Source organism: Cibotium barometz, chromosome 44 (assembly GCF_041138505.1).
Source record: "Cibotium barometz isolate CiBa-2024 chromosome 44, ASM4113850v1, whole genome shotgun sequence".
Lineage (NCBI taxonomy): Eukaryota > Viridiplantae > Streptophyta > Polypodiopsida > Cyatheales > Cibotiaceae > Cibotium > Cibotium barometz.
Window position 1 is genome coordinate 48,011,007 of NC_141089.1, and position 23,450 is coordinate 48,034,456.

At 43.1% G+C, this 23,450-nt stretch overlaps 2 protein-coding genes across 3 annotated transcripts; both read right to left on the bottom strand.

Moving 5' to 3' along the window:
• Positions 1-2,772: 2,772 nt before the first annotated feature.
• LOC147613382 (uncharacterized) lies at positions 2,773-3,255 on the bottom strand. The gene has a single exon (XM_086782781.1). It carries the CDS (start codon positions 3,253-3,255, stop codon positions 2,773-2,775), a length of 483 nt encoding a protein of 160 aa, XP_086638907.1.
• A 2,513-nt stretch (positions 3,256-5,768) lies between these two features.
• LOC147613383 (polygalacturonate 4-alpha-galacturonosyltransferase-like) lies at positions 5,769-22,085 on the bottom strand. Of its 2 annotated transcripts, none has more exons than XM_086782724.1 (10): positions 21,704-22,085; positions 21,529-21,554; positions 21,252-21,311; positions 20,834-20,971; positions 20,539-20,704; positions 20,409-20,452; positions 19,911-20,233; positions 7,292-7,649; positions 6,581-7,060; positions 5,769-6,489 (listed from the first exon to the last, which is right to left on the bottom strand). In XM_086782724.1, the coding sequence occupies exons 1-10, from the start codon at positions 21,864-21,866 to the stop codon at positions 6,214-6,216; spliced, it is 2,034 nt and encodes a 677-aa protein (XP_086638850.1). In that variant the 5' UTR covers positions 21,867-22,085; the 3' UTR covers positions 5,769-6,213. The 2 variants fall into 2 exon arrangements, with proteins under 2 accessions (XP_086638850.1, XP_086638849.1); XM_086782723.1 differs by having other exon boundaries at positions 6,581-7,168.
• Positions 22,086-23,450: the final 1,365 nt, after the last annotated feature.

The following is a 23,450-nucleotide window of genomic DNA, read 5'->3' on the forward strand; positions in this document are numbered from 1 at the left end:
TACCAAGTATGTAATGAAAATTTCCCAAATCCTTCATTTTAAATGCTGATGAAAGTTGACTTTTCACTTCACCAATCAAGCTTTCACTACTTCCTATAATGATTAAATCATCCACATACAATAGCACCAAGACTATGTTACCATTGCATACCTTGTAGTAGAGTGTATTGTTTGCAATACTCTTGTTGAAAGCATTGGTCATCAAATGTTTATCAATCCTTGTATACCATGACCTAGGGGCTTGCTTCAGTCGATACAAGATTTTCTTCAACCTACAAACCAAGTTATCCTTACCTTCCACAACATAACCTGGAGGTTGAGCCATGTATACTTCTTCTACTAGAGGCCCATTCAAGAAAGCATTGTTTACATCCATTTGATATATATTCCACTTATTCATTGTAGCAAGAGAAATGATAAGTCTTACTGAATTCATTTTTACAACATGAGCATATGTTTTATCATAGTCTATCCCATGCTTTTGACAAAAACCTTTTGAAAACCAACCCAGCCTTATGCCTTTCAATTAGTCCTTCCTTGTTATGCTTGATTCTGTAGACCCATTTGCAGCCAATAGCTTTCTTTCCTTTTGGAAGTTCACACAAATCCCGTGTTTTATTCTTATGCAAGGCATGCATTTCCTCATCCATAGCATTCTTCCATTCATGTTTGCAACATGCATCTTCATACAAAACAGGCTCATTTTGTGCCATGACAGTAGTAAACAATGCAAAGTTTGATTCCTCGCAACCTGAGAGATTGAGTTACATATTCTTTGATATGTTAACTTTTGGGGCTGTTTTCTTGGTCTTGTAGACCTAAGAGCATCCATTTGCTGTTCTTCATGTGTATCCTCATCTGTATCACTATTAAGATCCACTTCAGCTTCAATTTCATCTCTACTAGCATGTGGTAGAGGCATTAGTACGCTATCCTTTTCATTGTTTTCAACTGTATGACCTGTAAGATTATTCCAAGCTACATATTCATCCACAATAACATCTCTAGATGCAAACACACTTCTCTAGTTAGGATCATACAACCTGTATGCTTTGCTAACATTACTATAATCCATGAGAACAAATTTGATGGATTTGGAATCCAATTTCTTCCTGTTCTTTATCAGCCACATGAGCATATGCAATGCTCCCAAACACTTTCAAGTGACTTACTATAGGTTTGTGGTCCTGTAAAGGCTTCATAGGAGGTTATGCCTTTCAAGGCTTCTGTGGGGGACCTATTCATGAGATAACAAGAAGTATTAATAGCTTCAGCCCAAAGCATAGTAGGCACACCTTTTTCTTTGAGCATACATCTAGCAGACTCCACCAATACCCTGTCCTTTCTCTCAACCACACCATTTTGCTGATGTGTCCCCCACTGCAAGTTAGTTGTCTTTGGGTTCCATTTTCTATCAAGAAAGCATCAAACTTGTTGGCAAGATACTCACCACCTCTATCTGATCTGAGAATCTTGAATGTTCTCCATGTTTCATTCTCAACCATGGCTTTGAATTCCAAGAAAGTAGAGAACACTTTGTATTTTTGTTTGAGAAAGTACACCCAAGTGTATCTTGAGTATTCATCAATGAAAGTAACAAGATAGGATGAACCATTCAAGGAATGGGTCTAAGAAGGACTCCACACATCAGTATGAATGGTATCTAAGATTCCCAAATTCTCTCTTGTGGAGCTTTTATTGAATCTTTGCCTTGCTTGCTTGCCATAGCAACAAGCTTCACATACACCAAAATGATCATGTAGGGGGTTGGAATTCCTAATGCCATAGAGTTGGTTCTCAATTTTAGCAAACTTTTGAAGTTCAAATGCCCATACCTTTTATGCCAAAGCTCTGTAGGACTTATCCTTTTATCTTCCATAGTCACTGCATTGAAACAGGGTATGAATGCATGCAATTTGAACATCCTTCCATGTTTGGTTTCTTTTGCAATCACCTGATAACCTCTCTTCCTATCCTTTATGAGACATCGATTCTTTTCAAACTCAACTTTGTAATCCCTTTCAACCATAGCACCAACTAATATCAAGTACTTGCTAGAGAGGGAACAAGTAGAACATCATTCACCTTTGTTCTCTTACCATTACTCATCATGTCGATATCTCATTTGCATATGGTTGTATTTGGAGTATTATCAAAAGCCAAAGAACTCTTTGTGAGAAGTCATGTGGGAGCTTGCCCCGCTATCAACAATCCACCAGGTTTCTTGAAAGATATCCCTATTTTTAGCTTGTACATTGTTAGCAACATCACATTCAGAAATAGAAACTAGTTTTTTCTCCCCAACATGAGAGCTTCCTACTTCTGTGAAGTTCTCATGGCCTTTCTTCTTCCCATGAGACTCTTTTATCCAGCAATCTCTTTCATAATGCCCCATCTTATGACAATAGTAGCATTCCACATTTGCTCTAGATGAGCCTCTTCCTCTACCATAGGCATGTCCACCTCTGGACCTATTGTTTCCTCTTCCATAAGAGGGCTAAGAATGATGTGAATTTTCAACATGGTTGTAAGCGTTGTTGTGGTGGTGGTGGTGGTGGTGGTCGTTGTTGTTGTTGTTGCCTCCTCTACCTCTTCCTCTATTTGCATATCTTCCTCTTCCTCTACTTGTGAAGAGGGCTGCATGATGTGAAGAAGCTCCACCTTTGCCTTTCCGAATCTTTATGGCTTCTCTCCTTCGATCCTCATCAAAGAGGATTTGTTAAAGCTCATCAAGAGAATGTTTCTCCTTTTGAATGATTTGCACAAGGCTATCTACTCTTCACCTAAACCATTAGTTATCATAGTAGTGATCTCGTTGTCTGTCATCTTGTCTCCAACAGCCACCAGCTTGTCATGGAGTTCTTTGACCTTCAAAACATATGAAGTAGCACTCTCACCTTCCTTGCACGAGCTATTTGTGATTTGGTTTTTGATTGTTAGCTGCTTTGAGGTACTTTTAGCTTCAAACAAGTTCTTCAATTTATCCCATCCTTCCTTGGGATTCTTCACATCAATGAGCTGACCAAGCAACTCATCCTTCACATTTTGCCTCAGCAAATGAACACCAAGCATAGCCTTCTTATCCCATTTACTTTGGACTTCACCATCAACTTCAGGTCTTTTATCTTCATCTAGCACCATGCTCCAACAGTCATGGAGAAAGAGGATTGTCTCCTTTCGGTACTTCCATGTGCCATAGTTGCTCTCACTGAGATTTGCTGAAGATTCAAGGTTGATGTTTCTCAAAGATTCCATCTCTCCTTGCTCAAATAAGAGAAGAATCAGAATACTCAAGAGAAAATCTCACACACTCACTAGGCTTGCTAAGTAGAATAGCAAGGGTGGGCTCTGAGACCATGTGAAAGTACAGAGATTGCAATGGGCTATAACTTCAGCACTTAAACAATGATAATGAAGTACAAATCAGGCCAAGATATGATTGGAAGCACAAGCTTATAATGACAATAACAAAACTGCAAGTACAACACTAATCTCAATCCAATGAGGATTAAGGCTGAGGGAGAATTGCTCAATCCACTCTCAAATGAACTTTTTTGAGACCTAAGAGAATTCCTAAGCTATTCTCTAACAATCTTAGTCAGGATTATACAAGCCTTATTACAATCAATGCTTGCTATGTGCTTTTATAGTTGCCTACATACAACTGTGAGCTGCAATAAAACTGCATTGTAAAGATTTGATTGTTGCAACCACATAAGTGATGATCTCATCAATCCCTCTAGTAAGATTATAGATCTTGATGTGTAAAACAACTTTGTAGAAGGTGCCACCTTCATCCAATGGCTACACATTCCTGTAGAAGCCCACCAATGCAAGTAGGTAGGTGTAGTCTTGAGTGTAGCACTACTTTCTAGCACTACCCGGTGCTATATAGCACTGGCCACTGCTATATCGCACAACTGATTGCTCTCAAGCACACAAGCTAGGGATGATGTGAGCTTGTATACTTCAACACCATGTCATAAAAGAGAAATATGTATGTTATTAGCGTGTTTATAATTGAATTATGTTTAGTAGGTGATTTGAAGACATTAAAATGCATGTATGGATGCACACATGGTGATACCACAATGTTTACATATCTATATTGTTATCATACCAAAGTTCCAATCAAGCAAGGAAAGAGCAAGGGCAAGGGCTAGGGGAAATGCAAGGAAAGGAGCTAGGGCAAGAAATAGAGACAATGGGAAAGTGGAATTTTGAGCTACAATCAAAGTTTGCCTCCTAATAATCATGATTAGCTAGATGAGAATTGAAGCCCAATTCTTGACATTCCACTTGCGCTTTTATCATGCCCATGTATGCACACTCTACATGCAAGATTAGGAATAATGTTGTACATAAACTATGCATGGAAATATGCAATCACCTACGAGACATGTGGAATGTATTGCCAAATTGGAAGAGATTTTGTCAAAAATACGCAGAATGTGTTCACAAAGGATGTTAAAGGCTTGCATGGAGGGAATGTGTTCACAAAGGATGTTAAAACATTCGACCAAACACAAGATTGGCCTGTCAAAGTTTGTATGGGTAGATCTAAGGCAATACAGCTTCTATCCGACCACACAAATGTTGAAATCCACAAAGAGTTTGGAGTGTAGAAACAAGTTTGTGATTACACCACCTAAAGAGAGGAAATGAGGCAAATCTCCGTTTGAAGTGTGAAAAGGTGCGCAATTGTTTCTCTACTTGACAAAGCACAAGACTCGCATAAGAGGGGGGTTATAACCCTCAATATAAAAATTAAAGAGCCATGGTTAATGCTTGGAGAGAAACACGTATTACACACTATATAGTAAACCCTGAGTACAAAAGCAGTTCTTAACATAGGATACATTTCAAAATTACTCCAACAATCATAAAATGTGCACAATGCTAATTGGATTGAAATATTTTAAAAAAATCAAGATAAAATTTAAAAGATCATCATATTATGCTAGAAAGTTATGAGTATTTATAATTTGATTGTAAATTACATTACAATGAATCATAGTATGATGGTATAGTACACAATGGTACACCACTTTAAGCAAATCGTACCTATATAGGTGACTATTTGCTACGTCCCTCGAGCAGATCCTTGATCTATGATACCTAGTGGGTATTGAACCCACGCCGTGACTGTGTGGGGCAAAAGCTCAAGAGACAAACATCCAAAACTGGGTCCATTACTTGATCTAGATCTAGGATATGACAATGTGTGAGAGACAACTGCTCATATTAAACCCCAAGAAGTGCTTTAGAAAGGCCTTGCCATTCTTATGAATGTAACGAATGTAATCTTCAAGCACCCATTTCTTGGTTGCTGCAATCCAAGATTATGCAGTATAGTAAAAACACCATCAAGAAACTAGCCAAAGTCTGATTTGTTATAGTTTGCTCCTCCTTCCAAGCTTTTTTCCTAGCTCCAACTTTAGTAGTGATGGTGTATAGACGTACAGAACCTTCACAAGGCGTTTCCCATTCTTGTTAAGTTGAAAAAATCAAGGATGGTAGCTTGAGGATAAGATATACTTTGTGGGTGGCATATGCCCCCCTCATTGAAGGCTGCAATGCCACCCACACTAGCCTTCTGAACGCCATAAGAGCCCACTATCCATCCTTATCATGAATGTTGCTAGAGGACATGGATCCAATAGTGGCATTGTGCTCTGAGCTCTATTACAGAGCTCTGAGTTCAAGTAGGGTGCTTAGCCCTGATTCCAGAGAGAAAGTAATAATAAACAGCAATCACAAATGGTATGTAGGTAATCATTGTAACAGCATAGATCAATAATATATATATTGTTTCCTCACGTTCCACTAAGTACACCAAAATTGGATTTTACTTGAGTATTAAGACAAATGGCTGTGCCTGTAAGCTCCTTCGTGGCAGCAAGGGTCAAAGACCCCAACTGTAGGCTTTTTGAAATGGTTCACCAATTAATCAGAGCTCTGGCAGTATTCTTTCACTGACATTTTGAGAGCACATCTTGCATGTTTGTGGTAAACCTGGATATAAGTAACATGGAGAGCTCATCTCGCACTTCGAATCTGACATTTTGACAGCTTTTCTTGCATGCTTGTGGTAAATCTGGCACTCTGAGAGCTCATTTGCATGTGTACGGTGGATCTGATGACTTGATTTTGCACCTCCAGAAGAGTCTAACAGATCAATGCCACCAAGCGGCATGGGATTTTAGACCACTTCTACATGTGTACGTTGCATTGTTGCAAGAAATGGTTATTATGATCCAAGTATTTTGTCCAATATGGCTTGTATTTGGCCATGGATAGCTCTAGCCATGGCTTCATGTTGCCATTGTAATGCACAACAGCAGCCTTCTCTATATCCTCAACATCAACGTTTGGATCATACCCTAGACCCAGCACATGCCACCTTTTGTCCAAAGAATAGGTCAGATTATAAAACGTGATCAAGCCAGGCGGCAATGTCCCCAACTTCCACAACTCCCTCTGCTCATTCTGATGAGGAGCACCAAGGAAAATTGTCATTACCAAATAGAAATTGAAGTCATTTTGTTGATCTTTTTAAATAAGAAAGAGCCACACATACCAGAGCTTGCCATTTGTGATAGACACCAGTCATATCACGCATCTTCCACTGTTGCAAATCGAAAACATTCATTCCATAAGCCCATCCACATGCATTTGAATCGAAGCTCTCCGAGATCAATGGGTTTGAAAAATTCAAGTACTTATCAAACCGATGGAAACTCTCGCCACACGTCTCCACGGCTCCATTGACATTCCCATTCAAGTCTATGGACCATAGGGGAGTCAGGTCTTGCTGCACCACAATGTCATCATCTAGGAAGAGGATTTTGTCCAGCTTCGGATAAACCTCGGGTAGATAGAAACGCAGATGATTCAGCATGGACAAATACTTGGGGTTCCGGTACTTCAAATTTGTGGAGGCATCAGCTAAAGTTGCTGGGTGATCAGCTTTGAAGTAGTATTCCTTCATGGCTGCAGTCTGAAGCTGGCGCAAAACAGGGCAGTAGGAAGAGTTCAACCATTTGAAATCGTCGATATTCTGCACATCAATGGTGGCATTGCCCGGTGGGTTAGCCAGGAACAACATTCTCATGGCTGCATAGTTTAATTTGTCAGTGACCAAATGAAACACATGTTTTTCTGGATCCTGCACACACCAAGAGCACGTGACATCCTCAATGAACACATGCAGTTGAATCACTACATGCTAGAGAAACCACATAATATTGATGTGTTGAGAAAAAGCAGAAACCACCTAAATTTGCAATACCTTTGCATTAAAAACTGTAGAATTTACAACCACAGCAGCTGCAATGACGTTGTCCGAAAACAAAGCATAATGGAAGAATCTGGGATCCTCCAGCTTTTCCTGACCCGAGAAATCCCTTTTATCTTTTGGAAGAGACTTGTAATCAGAGGTCAACAGCATGGACAAACAATGAAGGCCTTTAGGTATAGTTTTTGCTACAAGTTGCCTTAGAACTGCACTTTGCTTATTAAGGACCCGAGTCTGATCCTCGGAGCCCTGCAACATGGCCCTTAATTTCTTGGTGATTGACTTGCAGTCATAAAGGTGTCCCCTTGCTTTTGAGAGCACCTGCCCCATAGCCTTTACCTTCTCTGAAGCGCTGCATCACAAAAAGGGGGTGGTTTTAGTAGCTCTGCTAGGAGCAAAAAGACTTGGTTGTTGCAAAACTACTCTTTAGCATCAGCAGGAAGACTTAATTACTGTAATAAAAGCCTGATTGATTGACAGTTGTAAGGAAAGCAGCTTCAATACATGGCCTGGCTGGCATTTCCCGAGCCCAATTGGTGACTGTTTCACCATCCATCTCCTGTTAAACTTGAGCGCTTTCAACATCTCGGTCTGCTCCTGTTTTGACAGTGTCGAAAGGTGGAGCTGCAACAGGAGTGGGAATCGAAGGCAGAAGACCTTGTGTAGCTGCTGGCGGAGGACGATCAATCCCGAGAGGGGAAAGGCCGCCAATGCTTTTCATGGCATAAGGAATGAGCATCCCAGGTGCAGCACTTGTAAGAGCAGGGGCGTCGCCGCTCATGCTGTCTGGAATGACCCACCAAATCACGAAAGGTGCTCGGAAAGCATATCTTGCTCATTTCCTGCTTGCTCTTCATTCTTCCACGAATGCTCTTGAATATGATCGCTAAAGAGTCCATGTCCACATCCTGTTGAGAAGGGTCTCTGATGAAAGGGCAACCAAGAGGAAGGATGCTCCTACAAATTCTCGGCTAAGGCGGCTGCTACTCCATAGATCTAGTAGAACGTGTAAGGGAATAAAAAGATATATAGGGTTAGGTAATGGGCTATGTCAGAGCTGCAGACAAGAAAGGGAAACCATTCCCCATCTTTTTATGCACTGTCAAAAAAATCAAACCGGCGCTCTTGTTTCTGCAGCAATGCATTTATCCCAACCACCAACATGAGCTTAATTGGAAGGAGGTGTTGTTGGGAGAATCAAATGGTCGTTCAACTAAAATGTGGAATTTAATCAGATCAGCCTTTCTTTGGATTGCACGGACCAATAGAAATTTCTTGCTTTTAAAAAAAAAACAGATTGATGCAGTTCAAGGACTGAAAAACTACTTGCTGATGCAGATGCACAGTGCTTTAAAGGACACCACAGAACTGCTCCCGAAGAGTTGAATGAAACTCTGGTAGATAAAATGGATGATGTGGATGAGGATACGATGGATGTTACAAGGGACACCGAGGCCCAGTTAGTTTTCAAAAAGAGGGAATTAATGGAAGCGAGAGATGAAGAACTGATGCACTTTATCATGGACATCATGGAGGTCCAAGCTTCGCTTTTGAAAAGTCAGAAAGGATGTCGAGTTAAGCTTCTCTACTAAAAAGCTTTTCTGTAATAAGTCTGCTAGGACTGTAAAATCAGATGGTTTATTAATATATCTTAAAGCTTTCTCCAAATATATATATATATATATATATATATATATATATACCTAGATGAATCCAAGAACATGCCCAAATTCACCTTTTAGGAACGTGCATGTTATATACTCATGGTAGTCAACCCACAAGACTATATAACTATCGACTCCATTATGCATAGTATGGACTAGATACTACGACATCCCCACTAACGTCATCAGTGCCCAATAGTGGGTGTAGGAACTCTGTATCAAGATATGCTCACACACGCACTCCACATCCACACACACACACACACACATAAGAGCATATATTCACACAAAGGCCTTCGTACTGAGTTTCTATCAAACCTCCGGAGATGCAGAGCAAACTCAGCCATAATGAAGCCTCGCACTAAGGAAAGTAGCAAATAGAAAGAATTAGTACAACACATAAGTAGTTGATAGGGCCAATGCACCGCTAAAGATAGAAAGAATTAGCACAATATCAACTGGCCGCAACTCGGATGAAAACTTCACAATGTGAAATCTGCATGTCCGCTAATACGGCTAAATTATATACCTAGATGAATCCAGGAACATGCCCAAATTCACCTACTTTCACATACATATATCTACATCAATTCTTTCACATACATATATCTACATCCATTCTTTCACATACATACATCTCCATCCCTTCTTCGTTCATTTTCATCTATCTGATTCATTTCACATCCTCATATCTATTTATAGAATACAAGAGAATTCTTATTTTTTATTTCTTTACGTATCTATTTATGCATAAATTCTATTTTAAGGAGAATAACACTTTCGAAATAAAAATCAATCTTTTATGTATCTTCCTATGCATAAATTCATTTTAATTGAAAATGACACTTTTGAATTAAAATTCAATCTTTTTTTGCATCCTCTCATGCATAAAATCAAAATTGATGAAAATAACTCTTTTGTACTAAAAATAGATTTCTTTATGCATCTTTCTATGCATGTTATATACTCATGGCAGTCCCCACAAGACTATATAACTATCAACTCCATTATGCATAGTATGAACTAGATACTATGACATCCCCACTAACGTCATTAGTGCCCAATAGTGGGTGTAGAACTCAATTATGCATAGTATGTATGTATGGGACTTCATTATATAAACCCATTGTAATAGGGAAGTGACTAAGCATTAAGGGGAAGTGATTAGAGTGCAATTAGCTTGCTCGGTATTGTGCTTAGAAGGTCTCTACCTCTGGGATTGAGTGATCTCCTTTGTTCATGTGATTCATGTCATGTGCACATATGGACATGTATTGTGTCAGGAGGCTACAGATTGCATCATTTACTCCATCATGCTTGGAGAGAGATTAAGGAGATGTAGTATGGAGGAGATCATCCCAGATACTAGGCTTAGTCCAGTGCTGATTGTTGGTCGTTCGGGGAAGCATTGGTTCATTGACCCTTCTCCTCAGATAGTGACTCATGGCTCTTGGTGGTTGTGGTTATATGGTGGCAGTCCTATCAGATATCTTCAGTGGGATCTAGGAGAGTGGGAGTGGATTGATGCCTTTGATCCTTTAAAAAGCCTTCCTTTTTTCAGTTTCACCGTCCGGAATGCTAGGCTTCTCCTCACTCGACAAATACATAGGATCCCTACTCTTAGGCCTCATTGGGAGAGCTATGATATTTCTCCAGTGATACAATGCAGATATTGGCATAGACTTTGGCACTCATACAGAAGAAGCCAGATCTCTCATTTCTTTTGGTTATTCTTACATGGTGGTCTCCCCACCAATCAGTGGAGATCGGTTTTCAGTGTAGCACCTTCTTGTCCTAGGTGTGTGGTAGATTCTAAGACTATACAACATTGTTTATGGAGATGCAGCACTGCACAGCAGATTTGGGGTTCTGTAGCCCAACTTATGGACAAATTGAGTGGCGTGGTACAGATTCTACTATTTTCATTCGTAGAGGTATTGCCCAGCATAGTTTATTGCAGGATATCCCTCACTCTGATTATACACCCCCTAGACGAAGGATTGACACCAGTTGGGAGATTGTTGCTAGTATTACGACATGGCAGATCTGGAGAGCTAGATACACGAAGACTATTGAGGGTGTCCATATTTTTGGGTCTTAGTGCATTAGTACTATATGGGGTGATATCATCCATACTCTTATGGCTACTTGGGCTCATATTCAGAGGCCCTCTCGTTCTCCGCAAGCAAAGCGCATGATATTTATGCGGGGGTGGGACCATGGCATCTTCTTTTCCTCTAGTACCACAGGTCTTTCATGGCATCATGATGCTCCTCAGTGGTTAAAATCACCTTACATATTGGGGTGATTCTATTCTTTTCCGACTTATAGTTGTGATTGTTGTATGTCTTTTTAATACTTAATAGAAGTCTCTTTTTGAAAAGAAAAAAAAAAATCTCAAGGCTAATCCTTGTGTACAAATTGAGTAAGAGACGGATGGTCATCATTCGAGCTGTAGGTGCGAAGGTCTCGTCGAAGTCAATGCCTTCTTTTTGGCAAAAGCCTTGCACGACAAGTCGGGCTTTGTACTTGTCCAAGGTACCATCGACTTTAAATTTGGTGCGAAAAATCCATTTGGTTCTAATGACGACCTTATGATGAGGGCGATCCACAAGGGACTACATGCCATTACAGTCAATGCTTTCAAGTTCTTACTCCATAGCATAGTCACAAGGGACGGGGGACGGTGACGGGGGACGAGAACGGGGACGGGACGAGGGATGGCCATAAGTAGGGAACGGGGACGGGGGAGGGAACGGCACTCAAAAAATACTTTTTTTTAAAAAATTTTCTACTCTACACTTATTCTACTTTAGAAGTACATCAAAATGAGCACAAATTTACACTAAAATGGTAAGCTTTTGAGTCATATTAATAATTAAGTAGATACAAAATGAGTCGTGACTCAAGAGTCAGGAGTCAGGACTAAGCCTTAAGGAGGCAGAATACGTGGACGGACTCAAATGAGTCAATGACAAAAAAGTGCTGAAGACTAGAGGCTAGAGGCTAGAGCTAAGTAGTAAGGCCCATGAATCATGATCCATGAATGATCATCCACGTGAAGTGCTCGCCTCATGGTCATGGGTAGCTTGTGCCAAAGAAGCATCAAGCTCATCCTCAGTCTCATCCTCACTGGCATGCTGCTCCTGCACCTCATCCTCTTGTTGCTCTTCTTGTTGATTCATCTCCCACTCAGTGAAGGAATCTGCCTTCTTGGTCATGCTCTTGCAAAGCATTCGTCGCAAGTTCGCGCTGACGAAGACAAGGTCATTGGCACGCTCTACCCTGAGTCGGTTCCTCTTCCTAGAGGCAATGTGGCTGTAGGTACTCCAAAGTTGCTCCAAGCAAGAGGAGTTGAAGGCGTAGCTAAGTATGCAGATGGCAAGCTGCTGCAACTCCGGTCCATCTGAACCAAAGTCCTCCCACCATAGGGCAGCACCAACTTTGGAGCGGTCAACCTGTCCATCATGACAGCCATAGGAGCCATGAAATGACCTGTACATCGAAAGCTGATCCCTGATCTTGCGCCTAACCGATGCATCAGGCACAAGACGATCCAAGACTCCATCCAGCGCTCACCTCCCGATCGCTCTCCTGCTTGTTGCCTTGGAATTCTGGGTCCACCACATAAGCTGCTGCATGCAATGGAGAGTAGTAGGAATTCCACCTTCCTAGACACAAGGCATGGATCTCCTCGTATCTGTCTTTGTCAGGCACGAAGTCTTTCAACTTCTCTATCATGCGATCCATGGCCTTGTAGACCTTGTCTATGCATGGTTGCATAGCATCTATAATCCTCAATAGGTGGACTATGGGCCTCACCATAGCATCTGTGGTCTTCACACGCTCCCACCAAGAGGCGTCATCCGTCCGTAGCCTACACTCTTGGCCAGTGTTTGTATGGGACTCTTGCATGGCGACAAACTCGTCGCTAAGGAAAAGCCCCCTCAAAGCACCACTACAATCCTTCAACCGGCCCAACATGAGAAAGTTGTAGGCAAACCGGGTGTCGGAATATTTGAGGAGAGAGAGACAAGACCTCTTGTTGAACTCATGCCGAAGTCTTTGGTGGTTGAGGACAAAGGAGACCATGGTGTTGGCCTCCTCAATGAGCGGGCTGATCCATGGTAATGCCCTGATGTCCTTGAGGAGGTTGTTTAGGCAATGAGCCATACAAAAGGACACCGTGACATGTCCATACATACCTTGGAGAATAGCTCCCGCCGCGCTATTGGAAGGCTCCCCATCCGCAACAAAGCCCACTACATGCTCGGGGCCAACGATCTCCATGGTGGTAGCCCACTCCGCCGCAAGCACATCCGCGCTCTTCCCAGTGCCGGATGCATCATGAGATGAGATGAAGTACATCTCTCCGCGGGAATATGCAACCATGCCGTGAATACTCCTCTTGCGGGTGTCACTCCATCCATCCACAATGAGGGAGACACCGTTCCTCTCCCATTGCCGCTTTGTGTTGTCGGCCGCTTGCTCTACAATGCGCTTCTCCTTCTCGAGCAATGTAGTGCGCAAGCTCTCGGATGAGGGGGACGTATAGCAACAGCCATACTCCCCAATCTTCTTAACCATGACCTTGAAGTATTCCGACCTATTCGAGAAAGTAATTTACTAATGAGAAGGGGACTAGGATGATGAAAACATGAATGATGAATTGGCAATGATCGATTGCACTTACCTAGCCGCTTGAAAGGCAATGTGGTCGTGGAAGAAGAAGCAGGCCACCGCCATATCCACCTCCTCCTTCAACTTGGGGTTCCAATTCTCCCCAAGTGTAGATTGTCGCCGTGGGCCACGTAATGGTTGAGAGGCTGTGGAGATGGAGGGTGCCGGCGTCGTAGATGGAGTAACATTCCGACTTGATGGTGAAGGTGATGGTGTGCATGATCCCGATCCACCACATGACTCCATTGTAGAGGCTTGAGTTCCTCTCGCCATCGTCGCGGGATCCACGGCCACTCGTGGTGTCCTTCTTGTCGCTTCGACTGCTTCGTAGACGCTAAGCTTGTCAAGAAGTTCCCGTCTCTTCTCTGGCGTGACATTCGTGCAAAACCTCACCTCATGCCCACTGGACTCACACTTTGTCGGCGGCGCCACCCGTTCGCCGGTACGAGCAAAGCTTGCATACCCATGGCCGAGAACCGCCTCCATGAGCGGATGGGGTGTAGTTAACCTCCTCCCACCATGTCCATCCCGTTGTCCTTCTACGAGAAGCCCCGGCACGTGAGGAGGATGCCATGGTTGAAGATGGCTTGACTCTTGAGCCTTGAGGAATGAGAAGAAGAAGAATGTATTATCGTCCTCTGGGAGCCGATAAACGGCCCATGGGACCTCCACGAAATTATTACAAAGCTGTAAGAAACAAAAAACAAAGCCTCCTCCCTTCATTGGAGGAAAATACAAAGCCTTCTCCCTTCATAAGAGTGATATGGAGCTTGTCGTATGGTCGCATTGTGCTGTAAGGTAGCCATGATGTTTAAGAATCTTGGTGATATAAATGCCTACAGCAACAAGCTTGGCATGTGTGAGTAGATCCACCAAGTCATGATATCCTTCTAGAATGGTACTAAAGTCCTTTCTTATGTGGTCATATTGTGGGCATGTTAAAAGGACATGTTCCTCCGTCTCCACTGCTCCCAAAGTGCATACTTTGCATAGTCTTTTCTCTTTTGGGATATTGCTCCATGCTCCTTTTTCAATCTCGAGTGTGTGTGACCTGGTCCGGATAAGTTTAAGACCTCTCCTTGCATTGGCGGGAATAGGCATGCTTATGTATTTCTGAGCATTGTCTTCTTCACTTGAGTATGTGACCCAATAGTTTGGGTTGATGTGTGAGCCATAATATTCAAATTTAGCTCTTTTTTCTGATGATTGCCATTTACAGTGGAGTGCTTCCAATAGTGCTTGATGAAATGCCTTCTCATCTACTTCATCTGATGCTGCATTTAGATAGGAGTCTACCTCCCATCTTTGAAACCAGCCGTTGATGTCATGCATCCATCCTGAAGATAGCATCTTGCTTTTGTTTGAGAGAGAGAGAGAGAGAGAGAGAGAGAGAGAGAGAGGCCTAGAGGCTTGGAAGTTGGAAGACTCAAGAGGCTTGAAAGTTGAGGGAGAGGTGAGAGAGAGAGAGAGAGATGCCTAGAGCCTAGAGGCTTGGAAGTTGGAAGACTCAAGAGGCTTGAAAGTTGAGGGAGAGGTGAGAGAGAGAGAGAGACGCCTAGAGCCTAGGGGCTTGGAAGTTGGAAGACTCAAGAGGCTTGAGGGAGAGGTGAGAGAGAGAGAGAGAGAGAGAGAGAGAGAGTCTAGAATCTAGATAGTAGGGCGGTGGCCCGCGGGCCTTGTGTGAGAGCCTAGAGGCTTGGAACTTGAAAGTTGGAAGCTAGAAGAAGCTTGAAAGCTTGAGCCTTGAGAGTTGTGTGTGCTTGTAGCCTTGTAAAGGCTTGTTCTTATTATATAGATAGGCAAGAGAGAGAGAGGAAAGCCTCAAGGGCAAGAGAGAGAGAGAGCCAAGCCTCAAAGGCTCAAGGCTCAAGGGCCAAGGCCCAAGGCCAAGCCAACAGCCATAAACGGCTAGAAACGGCAAGCGCAACGGCCAAAAATGGCGAGCGCAACGGCAAAAAAACAACCAGAAAAAAACGCAACGGCTCTCTGCCGTCCCCGTTCCTGCGGCGTCCCTGTCCCCGTCCCCTGTGAGTGACGCGTCGTGGGGGACATCCGTCCGTCCCTGTCGCTATTCCGTCCCGATTCGGCGTCCCCGCGTTCCAAGCAGACGTCCCTTCCATCCCCTGTGACTATGCTCCATAGCCTGTTTCCAGGCTGGCTGTTTGATTGCCTCTTTCCACAATGTTGGCTCATCATGCGCCACATAGTTTGCTGGAAAAACAAAGGCAAATGAGACACAAGGATTAAGCCTGGTCGACGAGGACCATCCAAGGGGGTATCGCTGGGAAGCATGTCTGAATCCCGCATGGTCTGTTGGTACCAGCGAGGTAAAGGGTCCCTAGGTGGCTATCAGGAGGATGAAGGCTCCTCAAGTGGCGGAGTAATAGTCGACTGATTGGGTTCATGTGGCACAGTCGGAGATTCTTGATCAACTGGTATGGGCAGCGGAAGGCGAAGAAAGTCCCACTCATCAAAGAAAATGCCTCGAAAAACAAAGACTTTGTTCGATCTTGGATCAAAGACTTTGTAGGCCTTTGATTCGTAAGAGTAGCCCACAAAAATGAGCAACTCACTCCTTGGCTCAAGCTTGCTCCTCATGTCATTCGGAGTGTGTGTGTAAGCACAACACCCAAAGACACGGAGATGAGAAACAGTCCCTTTTTCACCATAAAATTGCTCAAACGGAGTCCTGTGAGAGAGAACGACCGTGGGGCAACGGTTCAGAAGGTACACCACAATGTTTATCGATTTTGCCCAAAGGCGTTCAAGCACCTCTGCTGCAAAGAGCATGGAGTATGCCATATCCATAACGGTTCGGTTCTTGCGCTTGACCACTCCATTTTGTGAGGGGGAATTAGTGGAGGTGAGCTGGCATTGAATGTCTTGCTATTGCAAGAACTCGGCAAATTGATGGGAGATAAACTCAACACCATTATCACTACGAGCAATCCCAATCGAGGCGCCCATTTGATTAGTGACTGACCGAATCCACGAGGTAAAGTATTGGAAGGCATCTGATTGATGCTTCAAGAAATACACCCACATGTACCTCAAATAGTCATCTACAATCAGCATGTAGTAGAGAGACCCATTCAAGGAGGGGGTTGGAGATTGCTTTCTCAAGTCGAAGTGAATCAACTTGAGGATACCTTGAGCATGATGAGTAGCATGATGTGGGAATGGTGTACGATGTTGCTTACCCATTTGACATGACTGGTAGACATCCCTGGCGGGGTATGCCTTCAACCAAGTGGTCCCTAGACAACTCATAGAGTATGTCATAGGACAGGTGACCATAGCAATAGTGCCATAGTCGTTCAATGTCTGAAGCAACTCTGGTCAAATAAGCATGAACCCGATGAAACTCGGAACCCTCGAAAGATGGCTCAGATAGAAAAGTAGACATCCGGTATAAGCCATCCTTTTGTGCTTGACCTTGGGCAACAACGAGACCGGTTGTCTCATCAATCACCTCGACAACTCGCTTGTCGAAGTAAACTCCACGATTGAGTTGGATTAGCTAGGATATGGAAAGTAAGTTGAGGCCCAAGTTAGGAACAAGATATACATTGTCCAAGGTTGCCTGGTTGGGACCTGTGTTTGTGTCGAATAAGACGGTGCCAATAGATTTGATGGGCATCAATGGTGGCGTGCTCCGCATTAAGGTGCCAATATTCAGCAACCTTGACTTTCAAGTCATCCCCCTGTTTAATAGAGAATTTTTGGATTTGATGCTTGAGATCAATGCAACGCGTGCGATCACGTGCTGCATATCTCTCTGCAAGGTGTGCCCATCTGTCAGAGACATAGGAGAACTGCTCGAGTTGTGAATGAAACTTGGAAAAAAGGCCTTGCATGAGCTCCACTATGGTAGTGGCATTCCCAATAGTGGATGACTTCAGGAGGTGCTAGTGAGAGGTGGCATCTCGGTTCAAGTCCCTTCACCAGGTTCCAAGAACCTTGGAAAGTGAAAACTTGTTCCACAAGGTTAGCCATAGGTGGTGTAATTACTTTCTCTCAAGGAGGATAGGTACCACCATGGTCGTTCGGAGATCCATCGTCATCAACTCAATCGAAGACCGTATCAGGTTCGTATGTAACTTTGAGTGCTTATGTGCCTGAGACTACCTGAGTGTCTTCTTCTACAACACAGGTTCAGCATATGGTACCAACAACTATCCTCGATCCTTGGATTTATGTGAACCCAAATAGAGGAGGATCTAGGAGCAACATACGCTCTCAGACTACTTGTGTACAAGAAGGTAACACTTTTTTCTCTTTTGGTTTACCTTCATTTCTTGCTCCTAATGTGTTTTGGAATACTGCATAACCACAAGCACAAAACCCTCCCACCCAACCCATGTTTCTTCTTGTTGGTGTTGGCATGCAATAATTACCAACCACAACACCATAGGGACCTACGTATGGGTTTTACCCAACATAGGGATCTCTCGGCACTATGCCCACTGGCATTGTGTCGCCACCCAACATTCCGGGGTAACAGGTAGTTTACCAACCCATCACAGGCACTACACCAGTTCAAGCTTATGTGCCTACTCAAGAATTTGTGCCTGAGCCAGGTATTCCACTTGTGCCGAGTGCCCAGCCTTATATCCCATCTTATGGAGTACCCTCGCCAAGTCCTACACTTGTACCAAGTATTAGTGGTTATTCTGAAGTTCCACCTAGCCCTCTACACTCCGGATACGGGTACCAGCCATCCTAGACTCCACCGCCTCCTTCCCTTCATGTTTCTATGTCCAGAAATGCTTTCACAAAAAAAGACTTGTTTCAATGGGTCTCCCAAAACGAAGTCCAGACTGTCAGTTAGATTGCACAGCACGGCTCTCCAGATGAGGCTGGATATCAGGGTCCACTACTGGCACACTGGCTATAGGCATGTATCCCCCTTTGGAAGCGAAGTCTGATAAGCTCGGAGAGGAGGGTTGTGATGCCAAAGGTGTAGAGGGTGAGTAGATGTAGACAAGCTGGTCGTCTCCCAATGTAAGACCTTGAACGGAGCTCTCCAATGAGTAAGAAGTCCCATCCTTTGTGTGGTCTAGATCTGAGTAAGGAAAATCAACTTCTAGTGAGAAAGGCTGGTCCTCCAAAATCACAGGTAGACAATCCATGCTGCGTGCTCTCAAGGTCTTCAATCCCTTTGCTCACGATAGCTTTGATACCATGTGAGGACAAAAGGACGAAAGGACCAAATGTGCGAGAGAGAATAGCAAATCAACACAACATGAAATGTATGAATGAGTGTATGTATAATGGTGAAGTAATCCAATACAAGAGGCCCTCTGATGTGAGATGACTCTCAGTAGTAGACCGGTGAGGAAGCACAGAGAAAATCGAAGCAAGAGGCTCGGTCGATGACGAAGACTCACGTCGAGGACAACGGTGGCACTCTGTGAGGAAGTAGAGGTAGAAAACGCTGCTGCTGAGTACTGCTGAATAGCAAGGGCTGGATGCGATGATTTGCCGAGCTGCTGCTGCTGTGTGCAGAGGGTATAGATGCCAGCGATTGGTTGATTATATGTTGTGCTTTTTCTGACGTATCCTTGAATCTCTACATGGTCAAGGTGTCGATAAATAGGAAATTTTCCCCAGTTAAGACTTAGTGGCAAGACAAAAAAGCCAAATAAAATGCCCTTTTGGGCTGGTTTTCACACACATTAAAGGTCATATGTTACCCTTTTGGAAGGCCAAAGGCCACAGATTTGTACAGTCATATTGACATTTTTTTGTACCATATAATATACTGAAAATACAGCTCTCTCTCTGTCTCTCTCTCTCTCTCTCTCTCTCTCTCTCTCTTTGTTGATGTCTTGTATCAAGATTCCTATTCAGTTTACTTAGGGCTGAAAGAAGGTACATAGCTTCCACATACGACATTGGAATTAAAGCATCATGCTAAGCAAAGCTAAGTGTTGAGGGTGTCCCAAGAAGGTGTATAGGTCCAAGGAGAGCAACACAGCCAAGGTAGAAATCCCATGGGGTTGGTTGATATTACCAAAACCCAAGGGAATGGCAGCCCTGGGGTCGGAAGCCATTTGGAGACCAAGGAAGGCTCTCAGAAAAACAGTTCCAAGGGGTGGAGTGAAGGTGCCTAATCAACCTTGGGAAGGAGATCATTGTAGTGTTCAGGGACATGGCAAGAAGGCAAGGGGACAAAGCAGAGTTGCAGACCGTGGGAATGAGTGTGCTCACGACGTCTTGAAATCTGTCACATGCAGGAGGAAGAAAGCACGGAATCCAAGACACACCTGCGGGGCAGATCAGAATCGACATTTGCCTCCCCCAAGACACGGCGACTTTCTTTGATGCGTGCATTTAGCTCCCGCAGAAGGTCAGCATCATCCTGAGAATTAGGTAGGCTTGTGTATACTCTGGCCATTATCAATTGATCTCTCATGAGCCTAACCAGAGCATCTGATTCGTCGTTGTCCCGCCTCCATATGCTATATTTCTTGAAAAGGCTGCCATCGATGTCTTTCTTTCGGTCAATAGCCACACTTTCTATGTTTGCTTCTGAATTGTGATGTGTAAGCTCTGTAGCTCGCTTCTCCCTTCTCTCCAACCTCATTTGCTGTCATTGAGGGAAGCAGAAAGGAAACACCATGAGTACAATGGAATTGTCTGCATGCCAACCAATGCTAAGCCCAATCAATGTTTTCAAATCAAAAGCAAGTCCAACCATGTATCTCTTGACAAATCCAGAAAACAAGAACAAACCAAACAGTTTGAAAGCTAGAAGCACTTACTTGCCTTGTAATTTTGCCTGAGGCGCCTCCATCAGTTTCACCAACTGCAAAAGGAGATGTAAACGTTGATCAAGATTGTAGGAAAGTTAGATGGAGCAGTGCAGACCGAGCGACTAGAGCTGAAACTCACCACTAGTATTTTGCCGAAGGTGGAAAGCTCCTCCTCCTGTATCAGGCTTTACAGCCTCTGTCTGAGTTCTTCCTTGCTCCTCATGTACATCCAGTGTTTCTCTTCGTGGGATCAGAATGCCTTGAGAGGCTTGCATTCTCTGTTTCCTATCGTCATCAATCTCTGCCTGCTTCGGTCACAGATGGCCAATACATATTCTTAACATTGCTTCAAAACTTTTGGCCACAAACAAATAAAGCACTGCAATACGGCACAGTCGGTCTTATCACACAACCACACTGGGGTTCATTACAACCTGGAGTGTGTCTCTTTTTTTTGAGCTCACATCAACTGGCTTCTCTATAACCCATGATGATGATAGGTCTTTTCTTCCTTTAATATTTAAGCTCAAAGGGCCTGAATCATCTGTATTGGTCTTGATTAGCTCAACCACCTAGCCAACAATGTCAGAATCAGAAAAACAGAGCCAGAAGACAAATTGTGTGCACCATTAACGTCTGTTATACTGTAGCATGCACAGGGTTACTTCATTGAAGTGACCTAAAAGCCATTTATGCAAGCAACATTCATCTTGCTCTTGAAGCCCCTATTGAAGCCAGGTGCATGAGACAAACTCGATACAAAAGTTCTTCAAATCATCTTAGCAATGTTTGATACTTGGAACTTCCTATTTAAAAGTAAGACAAGTGGAGTCTGTAAAAAGAGCTACTAACCTCTTTGGGGAATAAGCTCTCCACCTCTTGTAAAGCATGGAGCTTAGTAAAATCCTCCCTCTGCATGCCCATTAGAAGTCAATAAGCCTCTCTCAAAATGTGTTAGGAGCTCGTTACCTTTTTATCAAAGACTTTGTAAAAATTAAAAAGAGAAAGGAAGTATCCCTTTCTATGTCTTTGTGGTTCAAAGACAAATTTTGTTTGTGATTGAGGAAAAAGCCATGCATAGAGAAACTGAGATATTTGAAATATTAAACATGATCTTTAAAATACTTACAGTGTTGGTAGAGCTGTCCCAAAACTCTTTACGACCAGGAAGGAGGAGGAAAAAAGATAAAGGCCAGTGAGAGAAATTAAAGAAGTTTGAATTAATTCTCTCTCTCTCTCTCTCTCTCTCTCTCTCTCTCTCTCTCCTCTGGAAGTTTAAGAGGCAGCACAACAGATGACTTTACCGGATGAAGATGAGAAATGTGCAAGCCGACCCGTGAAGAAAAGCAAAGTGGTGGCCACAGAGAACAGCAGCAAGCTGATGACAGGAAGCCGGAATTTGGAAGCTCGGAACCGCAGCTGCTGCTGCGATGGCAGACTCCAGTTTGATCCCCTTCTTGGTGGCATGGCTCTGTTTCCTCAAAAAGATGTTAAGTGTTTGGCTAATATTTGAGAAGAGCAATGCCCAAAGCAATGTTGCTAATCAAAGCCAGAGCTGCTGATGATAGTTTATTGCAACAGAAGCTATGGCTGTCTCTCTGTATACGAGTTAGGTGTCATGCAAGGCACATTTCTCCTTTGCTGCAGCAGCAGCAGTCTAAAGATTGAAGGTAAAGCTCACTCATGGAGGCAGGAGGCCCCTTTCTCTATATACTCACAAGCTACTTTTTTAAAAGTTTAAAGCGGCGGCGAAATTATTTTCTGAACTTCCGCTATATTATATATTCATGTATAATTTGATTCGAATATCTGTAAAGCTAGGCTGCTGGCTGCCGACTCGCTGGTTTTTTTTATTAAAAAATTAATAATTTTTTTTACTAGTAAAAAATGATCTTCCCAAAAAAATTATTTAATAAATACGAGTTCTCACGACTAACGAGAAAACAATTAGGAAAAAACAGTAATTTTTTTCCTAACCCAACCGGCCCGTGACGTGGCAGTGCCAGGGTAGTGGGGTTGCTTACACGCACCGGCTTTTTTGCTGGCCCCGTATTCCCACATTATCAGACGTGAAAACCTAAGGCTTAAGCATATAATATATTGCGAGGGAAGCGTCCTCTTGGTGCCCATCATTCTGCCCCTTTACACACGGCAACAAAGATCCTAGGTGGATGACTAAGCCATCGACTCGACCACTTTATTCATTGTCGCGCAATATTGTATGCCACTCTATGTCCATTCCTTGAGAATCCAAGGTACAACCATCGAGGTACACCACAATCATGAACTCGCATTGTCAAGGTATGAATGGGACCTTGCAATGGGAAATAGGGTGGAAAAATGACTCCATAGTTCTAAGGAGAGGGGTGGAATCTTCATTCCCTCAATTACGTCTTCCACGTGCTCAACTTGAATATGTACGCAGCCATATGCTCGATGATACGGATGATTGTGAAAAGCTATGGAAACTCCAGCACCCCATGGAAATGCAACGCCCCTATTATACCATCCACATGCTTAGGTCCATATTGTAATCAACTATATGCCAACTCAAGAACTGAGGTGGTTGTACTCTCTCTCTCTCTCTCTCTCTCTCTCTCCCCCCTTGTAGGGTCAGAAATCATGATGATTAAAGCTTGGGATATATAACATGATTAAACATAATTATGATACTAATGGAGATAATAAGAAAACTACCTCAAACCATGAACTCAATATATTAATCAAAATGCTCCCTTAGAATGAAGAGCCAGCAAGTACATGCTTTTATAACCTTGGGTTGAGACTTTCAAGCCCCAATAAATGAGGCTAGGCTTTTTCATGTGACTAAGTAGTGCCTACTATCACCTACAATGTATCTTGCCTTTTACATTCACAAATCTAGCAAACAACCTTTGAGTAAACAACCTTAGTTTTCTCAACCATAAAAAGTGCACATACTTGTGAGAGGCTCCTTGCCTTTCCTTCATCTACAATTTCAAAAGAGCAACCTACCAACTTTCATTCATACAATGCGTGTCTTTCCTCCATCTACAATTTCATGAGAGCAAC